Source organism: Artemia sp. Qi Xiang Cuo, chromosome 21 (assembly GCF_049724085.1).
Source record: "Artemia sp. Qi Xiang Cuo chromosome 21, ASM4972408v1, whole genome shotgun sequence".
NCBI lineage: Eukaryota > Metazoa > Arthropoda > Branchiopoda > Anostraca > Artemiidae > Artemia > Artemia sp. Qi Xiang Cuo.
The window spans coordinates 5981138-5999809 of NC_142814.1; the positions used below are offsets into that span (position 1 = coordinate 5981138).

General features: G+C 35.2%; 2 protein-coding genes across 2 annotated transcripts in view; one reads left to right on the forward strand and one right to left on the reverse strand.

Moving 5' to 3' along the window:
- Positions 1 to 2215: 2215 nt before the first annotated feature.
- The window catches only part of RhoGAPp190 (Rho GTPase-activating protein 190), a 321622-nt gene continuing 305165 nt past the window's right edge, over positions 2216 to 18672 (forward strand). Inside the window, exon 1 of the mRNA XM_089107215.1 lies at positions 2216 to 2475. The gene's annotated coding sequence lies outside the window, so the exon portion shown is untranslated. The remainder of the gene's footprint in view (positions 2476 to 18672) is intronic.
- The window catches only part of LOC148939188 (uncharacterized), a 4110-nt gene continuing 693 nt past the window's right edge, over positions 15256 to 18672 (reverse strand). The window contains exon 2 of the mRNA XM_089107253.1: positions 15256 to 15738. Within this exon, the coding sequence (XP_088963379.1) occupies positions 15256 to 15738 (483 nt within the window). The remainder of the gene's footprint in view (positions 15739 to 18672) is intronic.

An 18672-nucleotide genomic window follows, 5' to 3' on the forward strand; every position in this document is an offset into this window, starting at 1 on the left:
AATGAATGGCGGAGCGGACCCAACTGTATAGAGCCTCAGATATCAAAGGCCATTGTATTCACACGCCGCATGGCTGAGCTTGTAGTCACGCCACAGACTACCAACCTAGGCCAAGACTTGGCCTAACCTTCCTAAGGTTATCTTCGAAATGATTTCAAAAGAGGATATCCAGAGTTTTTCGATCAGCTTATTGAAGCAAAGGTTATTTATGAGGACCAGAAATCCAATATAACTTTTGGTTCAAAAATCAGAATAGGCAGAGATGTAGCTAGGGTTTGGAGTTTGGAGGGGGGATATAAAGAATGTGCCGAAAACATCGGCCCCTGTGCAGAAAAATTCTGACACATAAGCTAAATTAAACTAAAAACATAAGCTGAATTTCAAGGTGTTGGCTCACGCTGAGATAGCCAATGAGGCACAAGGACGTGACAAAAACTTTACTCATATATTAGGGCCTGCCATTTCTTCAAAAACAAATCCAGTCAACAAAACAATGAATTACTAAAAATTTGGTGATTAACCCTAAATTATTAAAAATATTGCTTTAGAAAACAAATTTTGATTACACTTCATCATTAATTAATCAAATCAAAGTGATGGAATTGTTTGATTGCTTTATCTTTTTTAATAAAAGAAATATTACTTTTTAAATTTAAATAGAGAGCGACATTAAAAAAAATAAACAAATGGAAAGCATGCTAATATTTTTGTGAGGATTACAAATCCCCAGACCCCCACCCCCATCCCCAATCCCTTAAGCTAAGGCCTTATTACCAGTTCGGTGAAACCATTTTAAAGTGCAACAAATGTAGTCAATAGGTAATTGCAAGTGCTTTATTTACTGACGGTCTTTTGAATCCCTTGAGATGAAAATTTTTGCTGCTTAACGCACATGCAAATAATCCTTTTTATTCTGTTCTTAGGTTAAGATTGTTGGAATGTAGTTTTTTTATGCAGGCTGTGTAGTTCCTCATATCTGCAAGACAAATATTAAAAACATCCCATTTCCTTAGTTTCATTTCCTATACTTGGTCGTAAAAACATATTTTTATCTCGTTAGAAAGAGGATAGTAATACTTTTCAAAACAACCTTATGCTGGTCCAAAAGCTCTAAGGATGTGAGAGTAGGGTCATCCTGTCATAACCTAAGAGAACTTATTTGCAAGTTCAATGAGATAGGAAAGACATGCTTTCTAAATGGAATCTAGTGCCATCTGTCTTCTGACTAGGTTTCTATATATATAGCACAGACGCTGTAGTCTCACGTTTTTTAACTTAACAAGATAGTCAAGATGTCTTACGAATGAAGCATTAAAAAATAGCATTTTAGCTCTATTTCATTATGTGTCTTTTATGATTTCAAGTCTTCTATAGATTGCATGGTACGAAAGACATAGTGGCGCTCGAGCATCTCTTATTTGACCTACCCAGTTAAACTTGACTTCCCTGGACATTATCCATAAGAAATAACAACAAATCACTTGTCCGGCCACATTCTAGTAGAACAAGAATGTGGACAACTATGGACAACTCGGCAAATAACAAGAGGGATAACGTGCAACCTAACTTAAAAATGGCTTATTTACTGATACCTGAAGGTGTGCCACTTTTTGCTATTACTGCTTTTTTTGTTGTTCTCTGTCAAAGATTTCACTTTTTTATTTTTAAAATAATTTGATAGTTGAATTTGATTTTTTTTTTCATTTTGAAATCATTAAAATTTGAGTAATTGAATAATCAGTTTATTTGAATTCAAAATTTTCATCCAGCTCTTTTCATCCTTTTGAATAGGGGCCCTAGGGTTAGCTGGTATAATTTATCCGATAAACTAATACCGCCCCCATTAAATAGCAATTTTTCTAACTCCCTGATGTCGTTTACATCTCGTGAAACGCTGAAGATAAGTAAGCGGGCTTGTCTAATAAGTGATCTTGGTTTCCTCGAACTTACTAACGGTGTCACTTATGGTGAATCTTTTAGCCAAGAAATTGAATCAAAGTAGATATCGAACAGTTTATCAGATTAATCCTCACAAATTTAATAAATATGTCTTCAAATTCGGTGACTTTACTAGATTTTTACAAAATTACAGCATTTGACACCCGTTTCACCAGATTTAAAAATCTTGCTTTTGACAAGATCCAGAAAATTGCACGTCGGCAACCGTAGCATAATCTGTCAATTCCAGAAACGTAAAATACGTATATTTGTGATATTTTATTATATATGAATTTAGGACAATAAGTTAAAAACATCATAACGCAATATTTATATCATTAGTTTGATGTTTTCTAATAGTAATCATAATATTCAAATAATAAATAACTGTTCTCCAAGTCGTAGTATTTCTGTAAGACACAATAAGTTTCTGGGATTGATCTACAGCCTACAGCTACAGCAAGCTAGCCTAGCCCAGCAAAACGTATAGAAAGAACAAGCAAGTTTGAAATACAGATCTTGAAAACGAGACAAATGGTAAGTAGCTGTTGCAAGCCATTTGATCTTCAGCCCTTCTTTTGTAGGATATACTCTACAAAGATATATCATTCAATGTTGTTTCCAAACATTCTGTTGTAACAGAGGAATCAAAAAAGAAATAAAGGCTAAGCTTAGGCCTATTGTTTGGTAAATTTTTCGTTGTTCATATTATTGACTTATGAATAAAGTAAACATACCACTTGATGCCTTGGTAAAGTTCTACAAATTCATATTATTGAGTTAGGAATAAAGTGAATACACCATTTGATGCCTTTTTTTATGCTGATTACAAATATAATAATCATTTCTATTGGAAATGAATTACAGCCCCCCCCCCCCCCTATATAGGCTACCTAACCTAACCCTGAATTGGCATATATAGGGGGGGGGGGGACTGAAATTCATTACTGATAGAAATGATTATTATATTTGTAATCAGCATAAAAAAGGCATTGAATGGTGTATTCACTTTTGTCCTAACTCAATAATATGATTTTATAGAACTTAACCAATGCCTTTTTTGGTAAATTTTTACCAAATCATATTATTGACTTCCAACTAAAGTGAATATTCCCCTTGATGCCTTTTTTTATGCTTTTTACAAATATAATAATTGTTTTGTTGGAAATGAATTTTACCCCCACCCTTATATGGACATCCACCACATGGGTAATATGGGAGTAAGGTTCATTTGTGATGCAAATGGATGTTATATTTAGATTGAGGATGTAATTCTAGGTATATATTTGCACATTAGGGGGGTGGGGGTATATATTATGCAAATATATAGGTTCTAAGAAATTCATGAATTTCTTAGAAAAACTGGAAAAACAAGGAAAAATTGAAGATAAAGGCTCGCCCCCTGCAAAATGTGTTAACTAGGATTATTTTCCATATTATGGAGTAAGAATTGTCTTCTTAATATGTTTCCTTATGTTCAGCTGGACTCCTCTGCTTAAAATACTGGTTGGCCGGTTGGCTAATTTAAAGGTATATATAGGCTATACACTGTCAAATACTGTCAAATTAGCCGTCTGGTGGTATCCTCCCTTATATATACCAATTTGGGTGTATATTTTCACATTAGGGGGGGGGGATGAATTTCTTAGAAAAACTGGAAAAACAAGGAAAGAAGTGAAGATAAAGGTTCTCCCCTGGCAAAATGTGTTAACTAGGATTATTCTGCATATTATAGAGTAAGAATTGTTTTCTTAATATGTTTCCTTATGTCCAGCTGGACTCCTAGGCTTAAAATACTGGTTGGCCAGTTGGCTAATTTAAAGATTTGTATATATATATATATACACTGTCAAATTAGCCATCTGCTGGTATCCCAAATTTTACCCCCACCCTTATATATACCAATTCAGTGTATATATTTTTATATTAGGGGTGGGGAGAAAGTTTAAAATTACCTCTCATTTACATCAGAAATAAAATTTACCCCCACCCCCTCCCCCCTAATGTGCAAATATATACCCTGAATTGGTATATATAGGGGTGGGGTTAAAATTTGTTTCCAACAAAAAGGATTATTACATTTGGAAAAAGCATAAAAAAAGGCATCAAGTGGTATGTTTACTTTATTTGTAAGTCAGTAATATGAATTGCAAAAAATTTACCTACTGTATTCCCATTAAATGCTCCTTTCAACTTTGATAATCACTACCACCACAATTGCATCACAGCCCGCTAATGCCTATACACAACCCCAGGTTGCAGTCTTAGACATGGCATTGCTGTAGACTAGCCTATACAAAAGCATATCCTACAGTTTTTTTTCTGGTATTATGATACAATTTTTAGTCAAAATTCAGCACAATAGGCTAAATAATACAGACCCACTATATCAGCAAATTTTTGGGTAAAATTCTAGACAAGCTAGGCTACCTGTTGCTATCTTGGAAAGGGGCTATATAAGGAAAATAAAACTTTCAGAAATGGATCAACAGACTAAAATATGTTCTGGAAAGGTACTTTGAATTTCCTAGCTCCACTCCTTCTCCCTCTAGAAGACCCTTACCTTTGATGACCTTTGAATACCTTTGTATTATAAGAGTGAAACCTTGCAAAATATGCTAGATATTCTGCTTAAATTAAGTAGTAGGCTACAAGAAAAGTATTTTCAGATTTACATCTTTGTTCAATCCAAATCTATGCCAAGATCTGCAATCACATTTCCTTAATTTAGAAAAAAAAACCATTAATGTGGCTTAAGATTCTACTCAACAGGAACTAAAACCAGAGAAAAAGAAATTGAAGATTAAGTAGGTTAAAATGGGATAAATTCTAGTTTTGCTACTTTTTGCTATCTTGTCAAGGGATTAGATTGGTAAAATGAAACTTTCAGGGATAGGTGTACAGACAAGAGTATATCCTAGGAAGGTATTTTAAAGTACCCCCCACCATTCCTTCTCCCTCTAGTGGGCCCTGACCTTTAAAATTCTTTGTGTTATACAAGTGAATTCTTTCAAAATAGATCTGCTTAAATGAAGTACAGCAAAACTATTTTCAGCTTCACAACTTTGCTAAATCCCAATTTATAAGGTTTCAAAGATCTGCAAACAGATTTACTGAATTTAGAAAAGAATGTGGATTTGGCTTAAAATTCTACTCCAATATGAGGAATTGCATTTCAGAACTAGAACCTAAGAAAAAGAAAGTGATAACTGAAAATTAATGTAAAATGTTGTTTTGTCAAAATATCAATAGTTAATAGACCTGTTCAGTAGGCAAATTTCTAAGACCTAGATCAGAATAGGGTTAACATGGAAGCTTAGAAATGCCATCCCAGAGCATGTTTTTGGCCCTATATTTATTACTGAAAGTTTCATTTTCATAGCCTAACCCATTTCCAAGATAACAAAAAGTAGCTAAACTAGAATTTTACTATAAAATGTTGTTTTGTCAAAATTCCAATAGGTATGGACCTGTCAAATAGGCAAATTTTTAAGACTTATAAATCAGCAGAGGGTTAACATAGAAGCTTGACAATCCCTTCTTAGACTATGTTTTTGATCCTGGATTCATTACTGAAAATTTCCTTTTCCTAGCTTAACTCCTTTCTAAGATAACAAAAAGTAACCTGTTGGAAATTTTACCAATTTTTGGGCTAACATTGCTTATGGGCCTAGCATGTGCTAGAAATCAGAAAAAAAAATCTTGGTAACATTCCCAGTAAGGTAAGGGCCTCCAATGCTCAGTCAGTGCCTAATCTTGGGCAAATGTTGTGATTAAAAATGATCTTTTCTATACATGGACAACAGGCTTCTAAACTTGGACATATGTATTAGATTAGGCAGTTGTAATTGATTAGGACTAGACCAGCTGATATTGACTGACATTTGGTCTTTCAAAATTCAAAAATCTTTCATTAGGATATTACCTTACCTTAAATTGCACTTGCCAGCAAGTTAAGGTGGCTCTAACCTCCTGTAGTTCTTGCTGGGTTGGTAATGATGTTATTTGAATATCACAGGAGCATCCCAGTGATATTTCCACTTGACACTTGCCCACTCATGATCAACAGCTTTTTTTAAAAGAATTTATAGAGGAAGTTGAAACAGTAGAATCAGAAAGACTTCCAGGCTGGCACAAAAAAAGTTCCATCTCTCTTGTCTTTTTATATGTTTCCTTTGCAGCTTTAATGAATGACCCCTTGTCAAAGAATATAATTTAGAGCTAAATAACAGGTCTATCATATTATTGTGAAATAAATTCTTCAGTGCAATTACATCCCCCCTTTGGTTCAAAATTGGAGATTCTGTGTCACAGATTTGACTGCATTTTCTAAGACTAGGCTCCAGTTTCAAATGTATGGCCAAGATTAGCTCCTGGGTCCACTGGCCACTTAGGTCTAGGGTCCACTGTTGTCTATCAGAATATTTTAAATTGTGAGTGTTGTGTATGGTCAAAATATTTAAGCTAGTCACATACTTGTTAAACAGATTTTCACACATCCAATGGTGAAATAATCCAATTTCTAGGTGGTATGATAGTGATTCTACAATGATTTAGCTGTTAAAGAGTGGATTAGCTGGCTTACTACTGGGTTTCTTACCCTAGGCAAGTTGGATAGCTTATCACCAATTTAACAGTTAAATCCCTGTAAAGTCTCCATTACATCAACTAGAAAGTGCATTGTTTCAATATTAGGCAAGTTTAAATTTTCAGTAAATATATAGCTTAGACCTATAAGATTCCACAACTGACATGGAGACAAGGTGAACAGACTACTCAATTCTTTTTTTTTTCACTCCTCCCAAATACAATAATCAGTTCACTCACAAATGCACCTAACACTCTCCTCCCCATCCCCCCTTTTCCTGTTGGTCCCATATACAGTTCAATTAATAAATGAAACTAAAAGAATACACTAAAACAAAGACATTTTTACCTTATAATATGCAAGATATTTTTATTAAACAAACTAAAATGTTTCTTTCCATAATTATAAGCTTTAAAATTGTTTTAAATGATATTTTTGTAAATTATGCACTTAATCTCACAGAGAGATAAATTACAGACTAAGAGGATCAACTAGTTTCATAGTAGAGCAATTCAAAGAGTGATGGGGGCAACATGGGTAAATGCCATGGGCACTGCAGCTAGGGGGGGGTGTCATGGCAGGAAGGTTGCCCACTCTGATCAAATTGTTTATTTTGATTTGATTTCTTGTTGCTCGTATTTGAGTTTGAAGAGGGGGGGAGGGAGGTGGTAACTAAGTTTTCTCTGGATGTCACCAACCCTAGGAATAGCTCTGTTTTTAGGCTATAGGTGATAGACTACAATGTATATATAGGTACATTGATGTACTAGAAAATACATTATGTGGACTATAGCCTATATGGTACCATCAGGAGCAGAGAGAGAAAGGGGGGGGGGGGTGCATTTGAAAGTGAATTGACTAGCCTAGATCCTTTTAGAAAGAGCATAAAAAGTAATCAAATAGTGTTTTCACCTTGTTTCTGACTGTTTTGGGATCATATATATATATATATATATATATATATATATATATATATATATATATATATATATATATATATATATATATATATATATATATATATATATATATATATATATATATATATATATATATATATATATATATATATATATATATATATATATATATATATATATATATATATATATATATATATATATATATATATATATATATATATATATATATATATATCTATATATTTATTTATTTATTAATTGAAAACCTGTCTACAAAAACTTGAAAAGGACAGAGCAAAATATGAGAAAAAAAAGAAAAGAAAACAATACTATGAGACAAATATCAACAAAACCAATAAAATCAAACAAGAAGGTCAATTATAAATAAATCAAGGATAAAATAGGAACAAAATCAAACAAAGCAAAAGCAAATTCACACATACAACATCAACATATTCATGCATAATTACATATATATATATAAAAAAAAAATAAGAAAAAAAAAAGAAATGAAAAAAAAAAAAAAAATATCAACAACAGACAAAGTTAATGCACTAGAAGTGGGCCTAGCTCATGACCAGCTACTTTTCAATTATGTTTTCCAATAACTCAAGAGATAGCTATTTCTGGGTCTGCAGTTTTGTGTATTTTAACTATAGGTGAATTTCTGTGCCAAGGTGGTAGACATAGTAAATATTTTCCAAAATGTAAAAACAGCAAACAGATTTTTGACTTTTCAGATTTTGTAAATATTTTCCAAAATGGGTGATGTACAATATATGGGGGAGGGCTGCTGCATTGAACAGGCTAGCTAAGAGATGACAATTGAAGCAGAACTTGCAAGTGACAATAGAGGCATAAGATGCTGAAATTTGATGGTTAAGATGCTCAATGAGAAGAGATCTAGTGTGACGTAAAGAGGACCTGATGGGGAGGCCTAAGTACACTGTTTAAGTTTGAATGTCAAAAAGGATTTTCCCAGATTGTTATTTCCCAATCTTAACTAGCCCACTCCCAACCATCAGTCAATCCCAACTATTTACATTATATCCAAAATTAGGAACCTGCTATCCATTTTTATGGAAGATACAGTTTAATCAGAATTCTTTTTCAAGATTATTCACTCTCTGAGTACTAGGGGTATTACCCAACTTATAGTTATTACCCAACTTTTTTATTATAGTGTTTCCTTTAGAAGAGGTATTAGTTTAGTATGTAGTATGTATTTCAAAGCGTAACAAAAGGTCACAAATATGCTCTATACTTAAGATTGAAAACTATCTACATAATATAACTAGGTCTGCCAAGGTGTTTCTTGTGTATTTTGGAGATAGCCTGTGCAGAAGAGGGTGAAAGTAAACAATCAAGAACTGTATTGGTACTGGTGGGTTTTGATCCTTAAACTGCTGGGGATAGGTGATTTGAATATTTGCACTTCCCACAGGTTTTATCTACTGCAAAAATTTAAAGCCAGTAACTATTTGGGCCATAGATGATATTGCAATTAAAGCAGTGAAAAGAGCCAAATAATATTGATGGAAAGACCAGCCAAACAGAAACAATTATCACCATAAAAATCCAGTGAAGACAATTATGCCAGTTATGAAGCCAAATTAATGTCAGATTGATCTGTATTAAACTGTGTCAAGTGGCTCTGTATATTTTGTGCTGATATGCCAATAGTGAAGTACAACCTTATTAATTTGTTGAGTGATAAAAATGAGTTCCATTGGCTCTGCTCATTGTGTGAAAGCAACCCACAAGCCAACAAGGTATAAAAAAGGAAGATGTCAACAATATTGCCAGTAGTGTTGTCAATAATTCTATGGGAGCACTAAAGAAGGATGTGGAGGTGCTTGTTGCATGTCTTGTACAAAGAGTAGACCGTATTGAAGACAATGTCAGCAAAATATGTACTGTTGAGCAAATGAAAACTGAAGTTGAAAAGTAACAGGCCAAAAATGCATGCCTGAAGCAGCCGTTTTTGACTAATCAAGATCTTTTTGAACAAGTTGTAAAAGCCAGGATTAGCAATGTACAGCAGGTATAGTTTTTATCAAACATTTCCTCTTGCAAAACTGCTCAATTGGCACCAAAGCTCTGAAGTCCCTGCAATTTGGGCCAAGGAACCCATCCACCAGTATTCCAGCTGGACCAGCACCTATTGTCCAAGTTATTCTCTCAGTTAGCAACCCTTCAGTTGGATATAAAATAGCTAAACAGTCATTAGAAAGGCATGCACTCAAAGATGCTTGACAGTTTTGTAAAGACACCTTGAAAGAGGATAGAGAAAAGCATGGAGCTCTAGTTATGTCAATGTGTTGTGATATTTTTATTACTGGTAGCTAATGTTGATCAGTTAACCAATAAGAATGAGGAAGTAAAAAACTGTACCAAATAAGGGATATGATTTGGTGATGTTAACAGAGGTGAGTCCCAAAAATAGTAATACTAGATTAGAGGATAGTCATATCTCTGTTCCTGGATACCAGGTGATATCAAACTTGATTTTTAGCAATTGCAGAAGGGATGTATTGGCAATAGTTAGAGCAGAATAGGATATTCAAGTGGTAGATACTCCTCCTATTAGTGATTATGTTGAGTTGGTCTAAAGGTTGGTCTATATTTGATCTAAAGGTACCACTTAATGCTGTTGTAACAAGAATTGTTTGTGTTTATAGAAGCCCTTCAGCTCCATCTAAGATTCATACAGAGCAAGCTATAGCAGGTCATTTTCAAACAATCAGTGCATGACATAAAGGAAATCTGCTCATAGCTTGGCACTTTAATTTTCTACAAATATCGTGGAAAGAAGGATTTGGTTACCATGAAGATAGTGTGACACAACAACCATTCCTTGATTGTATACATGACCTCTCCCTATATCAAGTTGTTGATAAACCAACTAGATATAGAATCTTCCTAAACCCAACTCTATTAGACCTTGTTTTCCTTGATATTCAGGACCTTTTGAAAAACATTGCATACTTACCTTCCATTGGTAAGAGTGACCATATAGCTACTGAAATGTAGCTCTGTCTGAAGACTGTGACTAATAGATTTGTTAAAAAGATCTTCAAAGATTACAAATCTATCAGGAGGGAACTGAAAATAATGAATTGGAGTGAAATTTTTGAAAGTTCACTAGAAGAGCTTTGGGAAAACTTCAATTTAATTTTACTCAAAATCTCAGATAGCAACACAACTGTATCTTGCAGGAGAAAATCAAAGACTCTTCTGTACATGACCAAGGAAATTAAGAAGCAGCTGAATAAAAAACTAACTACTGCTTCAGGAGCTGAACTAACAGATTTTAAAGAAATTGCAGATGAATTGAACCGCCACTTTCAATCTGTTTTTAGTAGTACATCAGATACAGACCTGCCCACTATTGAACTCTCACAAATCCACCATCCAATTGAGCCTATTAAGATTCATAGTTTTAGCATCCTCAAACAACTTAAGTTGCTAGGAGTCAACAAATCAGTTGGGCAAAATAGGATGTATCGACATCTTCTAAAAGAAGTTGCTGAAACCATTGCCAAGCCACTCACCCAATTATTTAAAGTTTTCGTATGTACCAAGGAAGTTCTAACAGATTGGGAAGCAGCATTTGTCACCACTTTGCTCAAAAAGGGAAATAAAGCCAGTGCAGAAAACTACCATCCCATAAGTATAACCTCTGTTGTTGCTAAAATCCAGGAAAGAGATGAGGTTGTCATGAGTATGAAGTAAATGAGGCTGTCATGAAGCATCTCAAATTTAATGAATACTATTGCCCAGCCAACATGGATTTCAACCAGGAAAGTCAGTGGAAACATATTTCCTTGGGACTTATGATGTTATAAAAGACCTGATTGATCAGGGCCTACCTGTGGATGTCCTGTTGCTTGACCTTGCAAAAGCATTTGACAAAGTTCCACATAACCTGAAGATAAAATTCATCTCGTATGGAATTAATGCAGACCCTGTGGGATGGATCTCAGCTTTTCTTACTGATAGAACACAGAGAGTGAGGCTTTTTACTGATGAAGGAGAATCAATCCTCTCTGAGAGATGTGGAGTCACCAGTAGTGTCCTGCAGGATAGTGTTTTAGGACCTACCATGTTTAATATCTGTGTAAATGATATTTTTCAATTAGCTACAAATCATCTCACTCTGTATGCTGATGACTCAAAGATGTATGGTGCATTCAACCATGAGTCACTACAAGTGGATCTTGATCATATTCAAAACAGGGAAACAACATGGCACATGAGTTTCAATATTGACAAATGTAGCATTTAGCATTTTGGCACTTCAACCCAGGTTTAGCTATACCACGGTCAATCCAGCTGTAAACAACATACAAGAGCTGCCAAAGTGTCAGTGAAGAAAGGGATCTTGGAATTGTTGTTGGCAACCAGTGCAAAACTACAAGAAGACTGTGTCTCGTGCAAACTCTGTCCTTGGACTCATCAAAAAACTATTTCCAGTAGGTCTCCCTATGTTTTTGTGAAGTTGTACAAGGCCCTTGACAGGCTAGTGCTTGATTTTGGAATTTTCATAGCATCACCAGGATACAGGGTGATTTACAGCTTCTTGAAGGGGTGCAAAGGAGTGCTACTAAGGCAGTAACAAAAATGAGAGACAAGTCTTATGATGAATGTCTGAAGGAGCTGAAATTATTTACTCTGGTTTACTGATGGTGAAGAGCTGATAGGCTAATGACATAGGCAAAAGTTTTTCTCCTGCCATGTAGTAAACCACTGGAATAGTCTGTCAGATTTAACAGTCTCAGCCCCCAATCATGAAGCTTTCAAGAAATTGCTAGATGTTTAATGGTGCTTCCAGGAAGTACCAGTGGGATGTGTTTTTTGTTTGATCTACAAATATGGACCAATTCATTGGTAAAGATGCATCTTCATTTGCTCCAAAGTATGAATTTAAGGTAATATACAAGATTACTAGCCTACTGTTCATGTTTATGACAAATACATTTTAATCGAAATAGCTGTTCTATATTAGGCACTGTCTGAGTGCTAGAGGCATTAGACCTGCTCATAACATGTTCCAGTGTCCCACTAGTGATGGAGAAATAAAGAGGTACATCAGTGTTTTCAACCATTCAATACTCTTAGTAACATTTTAGAAAAGTGGTTCTTCTCAATGAAATATTATGAAAGCAAAATAATGGTACCATTCAACTCCCTAATTGATACTATTTTAAAAAATTATATTCATTACTCTTACAAAAGTGTCCCTCCTAAATGGTCCCAGATTTAGCACTATCCTATGTACAAATCTAAAAGAAAACACCAAGAAAAAACCCCCAGTACTTGGGCACTGCCTAATTTTAGACAAACATTTAGTCAAAATATAACTGACCTAAATGTGAACTGTTTAGGAAACTAGTCTTGGAGGTTATGCATGTAATTTTAGACAGGACTGCCAGTCATGATTGGCCAACTACAATCTCAGAAAACTTCTTCTGGTAAAAGTCTTGAATAGCAGCTCTTCAGAAGGAGACCTGTTGGAAGAAAATGAAATACACTTTTAGATTGATAATTTTATATTATCTGTTTTGAAATACAGTCAGTCAGTCGGGTACCCAAACAATCCTTAGGTAAATTCTCTGGAAAACATCTAGCGAATCTTCGCTTGCTTTTTGGAGTGCCCATGCTTCAGAACCATATTTGGCCACTGTCATCACTGTATTTTCCAATATTCTAATTTTGGTTTGCAGACTTATCTTCCTATTCTTACAAACTTCTGTCAATTGTGAAAAAACACCCAGAGCCTTGGCTATTCTACTTTAACATCTTCACGGCACCCACCATCTTTACTAATAATACTACCAACGTAATTGAAGTGGCCTCTTGATCTTTTTCTTGCTTAGCGTCACCTTTTCATCTTCAGTTAGTCCTAGTTTTAGCAACTTAGTCTTCTTAACATTAATTTTTAAGCCTATTCTTGTGCCCTGAACTCACAAAACCTCTTGAAGTTCATTTATTTTACTCATACTTTCATCTAGGATGCTTAAATCATCACCATAATCATATTCCAGGAAATTTGTTCTTCTTCATTTGATTTTGTGGTCTCCCATTGCCTTTCCTGTGCTCCTAAAGACAAAGTTTGTCAAAATGATCAAGTATTTTACTATGGATCAAATATTTTAATAAGCATAAATAGCAGTATTTAAAGTAGGTTATGTGTTTATTCATTAGAGAAGGGTGGTGGTAAAGTAAAATAGTCTACTAATAATCAACAAATCTACAAATAATCTAATGGGAATGAGGTAAGTAAGTGTTTATGGTTGTTTTAAGGAAGCTTTCAGACTTTTAGGGGTTTGTTCAAATGGTTCCATTGTTTTAATTATTACTGCTTTTTCTATACTGGAGCTCATTAATTTTTAGAGGGTTTCCAATTTGTTTTAGTAACCACTGAGGTAGTTTGGAGGTTCAAAATTAGCTAGGTTTAGAATAGGTAATTTTTATTTATGAGTCTGAAAATATTCTCTCTATGAACAACCTTTTCCTTTTTTCCAGAATTTAAATAATGTTTGATGTTTCATGTTTTTTTTTATGTATTTTTTTCAGTTATGTTAGTAGCCCTATTTTACATAAATACTTTGTTTCATTTGTAGAAGTATTTTTTTTGCAATTTTATTTATCTATGCTCCTCGATTCTGAGGGAAATAAGTAATTTCTATTGATTCTGAAGCAGTTTGTATAAACCCATATAAGACTTTGGGAGAGATCTGTTCTCTCAAACTCTATAGCAGTGGTAGTATGAAGTAATTGGATTAACAACACTTCTTGACTACTAAGGCCCTTGTGTTACTGTGCAATGTGTTGCTACAACAATGTTTGAACTCTGGGTCCTGTATTACCAAGCTAAGGCCAAACCCACTGCACCACTACAGGACTCAAATTTTATGTTTTATTTTTTATTAAATTTTATGCGGATTCAACGTTTGAAAGTGGTGTTAATCTTGGTGTTAATTATCTTGTGTTAATTATGGTTAATCTTGTGGTGTTAATCTTGGTGTTAATTATGTACTCAAAGTTAGCTGTCTTACCATTGTTGTACCTACCAGATTGTAACACCATTCTTTTTCCTGTTGTCAACCCTTGGTACAGTATGTGCTAGTTGGTGCTCTCATAGGAGTTTGTGAGAGTTAATCAGGAGTCAAGAGTAGAAAACAATCTTTTTTTTCAGTTTTTCTAAATTGAAACTATGTACACAAAACAAAGCTGACACTGGATTAAAAAGAAAGAATCAAAAATGGATTTAAAATTGAGAATGCAAATGTATTACTTTTCATGAATAAATTTATAACAAGTTTTGCCATTGTAGTCCACACTACTCTCCTAATCACTTTTACGTCTCAAGTCTTCCAGCGTAGAAAATGTAAATATAATAATGATAATATACTGCATTAAAAAGGCTTTTGCCTCTATAAAAATTTACATTCACTAAAAAACTTGGCAATGCTATGCTTGAAAGAGCTGGAGGAATCAGCCATAACCACTTCTTGGGGGAGGTTGTTTCATTCCTTGACTACTCGGTTTGAGAAGGCCCACCTTCCAACTTCTTTATTGAAAGTGTTTTGTTTTATCTTAAAGTTGTGTTCTCATAGATTGTTTGTGCTGAAGAAGAATATTCTTCTGGTCCAATGTTATTGTAGTACTTGTGACATAGCTTGACAATTTCAATAAGATCACCTCGGAGGATCTATAGGAGATGGGAGGAAGTGACAGCTTTTCCAATCATTCACAGTGGGAGAGGCCTCTTGCTTTTGGTACAGAATTTATTGCTCTTCGCTAAATCTTCTCAACTGCATCAAAGTCTTTTTGAAGGTTCGGTCTTATTGCCATGTGTCCATAATCAATGATAAGCCGAACAAGAGACTTGAAGAAAATTAGAAAAATCTTAAGATTGCTTAAGGTGAAGTTTCTATGAACAAGTCCAACTATTTTCGGAGCTTTGCTCACGATGGATTCATCGTGGTTGGTGAATTTTAGCTCACTGTCTTTTATTACTCCGAGGTCCCACCCGAAAGATGTTTTTGTTATTAGACTGGTGTTAAAGCTGTAGGTTGACTTGGAATTCTGTGGTCCAGGGCAGCAGTGGGAGCTTTTGTTCGTGTTGACCTCCATTTCCCACGTCCTCATCCAATCCGCTATCTTGTTTAAGTCAATCTGCAGTTCTTGAATATCATTTGGGCATTTGATATGTCTAAAAAGCTTTGCATCGTCAGCATAAAGTGCAATATGTGAGATAATATTGTCAGGCAGGTCGTTTGCCTAAAAGATTCAAGAGCAGGGCCCGATGACGCTGCGTTGTGGAATACCGCTAGATACTTTTGTCACAACTTTGCTAATGTGGCCATCTACTTTCACCCTCTGAGTTCTGCGTGCCAGAAAATTCGTGATCGAGCCAAGAGCTTTGCCTGCAATCCCAAGGTTTCTTAACTCATGAAGGAGCTTTGAATGAGAAACTTTATTGAAGGCTTTACTAAGATCAAGGTATATTCTGTCGACTTGTGTGCCTTTGTCGAGGTTTATTCTCTAGGTTTCTGTAACTAGAAGTAGCTGAGATTCAGCTGACCTATGTCTTAGGAATCCAAACTGGCTTTTGTTGATTAACTTTTCGGTTAGAAGGTATTCTAGTAATCTGTCTGCTATGATGGACTCAAGGATTTTACAAGTGATGCATGTAAGACTTATGGGCCTGTAGTTGATTGGGTTTTGTTTTTCAATGTTCTTGAATATTGTGGTGATAATTGCCTTTTTCCAGATACTAGGGAGTTTTTCCGTATCTATGATAGCCATAAAGATGAGAGATAGGGGTCTTGTGACTTGTCCTGCAAGTTCTTTAAGAATGCGAGGGTGTATACTGTCCGGGCCTTCAAATTTATTTGTGTTTAGCTTTTAAAGTTTTTGGTTGATGGACTCTTCATCGAAATCTATCACTGAGAAGCCAACATTTTCTTCCTCTATTTGTGCTGCATCACTTCTATCCTCCGATTGTGATGTAGAACTGATGCAAAATGGTAATTAAATAGATTGGCTTTTTAAATGGGGTCTTCCAATGTTTTTCCAGATAAAGGATCTATTACAGCTGGGATGCTAGGTCGGCAATGCTGCTTGGAACTTACATAATTCCAGAAAGCCTTGGGATTTTCTTTTATATTTTTGGTGATTTGTTTTTCTCTTTGAGCTGCAAAATAACGTGTTAGTTTTCTTACTTTATTTCTTAAGCGGCAGAAAGTTTATAGTCTTCGTCGGCACGAGTTGTGCATTGTGCATGTTGTTTTTTTGCATTAGAATACTTTAGAAATTAGTATTTGTTATTATATTTACATTTTCTATGCTGGAAAACTTAGACACAAAAGTTTAGATGTCTTTTTTGATAAGGACACATACTAAAATGACCCCCACCACTGTCCTAATCATAAATAACAGAAATATCTTCATTTTTATGTCTTTAAGTTTAACAGCATAGAAAATATAAATATGATCACAAATGGTAATTGCTAAACATTTCTAATCAAACAGTTCGTGGTAACGAACTGTAAGTAAGGAGCGACCCGGCTCAATGGTAATCGAAATTCTAAAAAACGGAATTTTGATACCAATAGATACATCAAAAAAATTAGGCTTTAATGCTGATTTCAAATATATAAGTTTCGTCAAGTTTAGTTCTACCCATCAAAAGTTACGCGCCTGAAAAAATTTGGCTGATTTTAGAAAAAAGGGGGAAAGAACCCCTAAAAACTATAGAACTTTAATGAAAATCACACCATCATATCCAGCGTATCAGAGAGCCCTACTGTAGAGGTTTCAAGCACCTATCTACAAAAAAGTGGAATTTTGCATTTTTTGCCAGAAGAAAGATCACGGTGTGTTTATTTGTTTTTTTGTTGTTTTTTTTTCCAGGGGTGATCGTATCAACCCAGTGGTCGTAGAATATCGTGGGAGGGCTCATTGGAACGGAAATTAAAAGTTCTAGTGCCCTTATTAAGTTACCAAAAAAATGAGGGCAACTAGGCCCTCTACCACACTCATTTTTTTCCTAGTCACCCGATAAAAATTTTGAGATAGCCTTTTTGTTCAACATGGTCGAAAATATAATAACTATGTCTCTTAGGATGACTTAATCCCCCGAAATCCCCGGGGGGGGGGGCTGAAAGCTATGAACTTTACCCAATGTTAGCATATAGTATTGGTTATTGGGAAGTATACTGACGTTTTCAGGGGGGATTTTTTTTGGTAGGTGGGGGGTTGGGTGGGTCGGGGGCTGTATGGGAGGATCTTTCCATGAAGGAAGTTTTCTTGGGGGAAGGGACGTTGCTACGAAGGGGGCGCCGGATTTCACAGCATTGTTAAAGAAAAAGATCAGAACTTAAAAGTAGAGAGGCTTCATGAGCTCCCACGAGAACACCACCCCTTCGAATCCCGATCCGGACACTTTTTTTTAAAACTCCCACGCGAACACCATATATGGGCATAGAAACACGTGGTTAATGGGGTCAATGACCTCTTTCTCCAGGTGTGTTTTTGGCACGCTCTTAGCGAGTGTCAATGTTGTTATTGTTTCCGAGGCCAAATGTCAAGGTCAATGTTGTTGTTGTTTTGAACAGAGTCATTAGTGAGAACACGTGGTTAATGGGGTCAATGTTGTTGTCGTTCGAAGCAAAGTTAATGACACTTCCTTCCTGTTCGAGGCAGATGTTATGATCCAGAAATAGTATTTGTTATTGTTATTCGAGCCAAATGTTATGAGGTTCCCGGAAACAGTTAATGACACTTCCTTCCAGTTCGAGGCAGATGTTATGATCCAGAAATAGTCTTTGTTATTGTTATTCGAGCCAGATGTTATGATGTTCCCGGAAACAGTTAATGACACTTCCTTCCAGTTCGAGGCAGATGTTATGATCCAGAAATAGTATTTGTTATTGTTATTCGAGCCAGATGTTATGAGGTTCACGGAAACAGTTAATGACACTTCCTTCCAGTTCGAGGCAGATGTTATGATCCAGAAATAGTATTTGTTATTGTTATTCGAGCCAGATGTTATGAGGGTCCCGGAAACAGTTAATGACACTTCCTTCCTGTTCGAGGCAGATGTTATGATCCAGAAATAGTATTTGTTATTGTTATTCGAGCCAGATGTTACGAGTTCCCGGAAACAGTTAGATCATGTGTTTCCTTCTCAGCCAATCAGAGGGCTTGCTT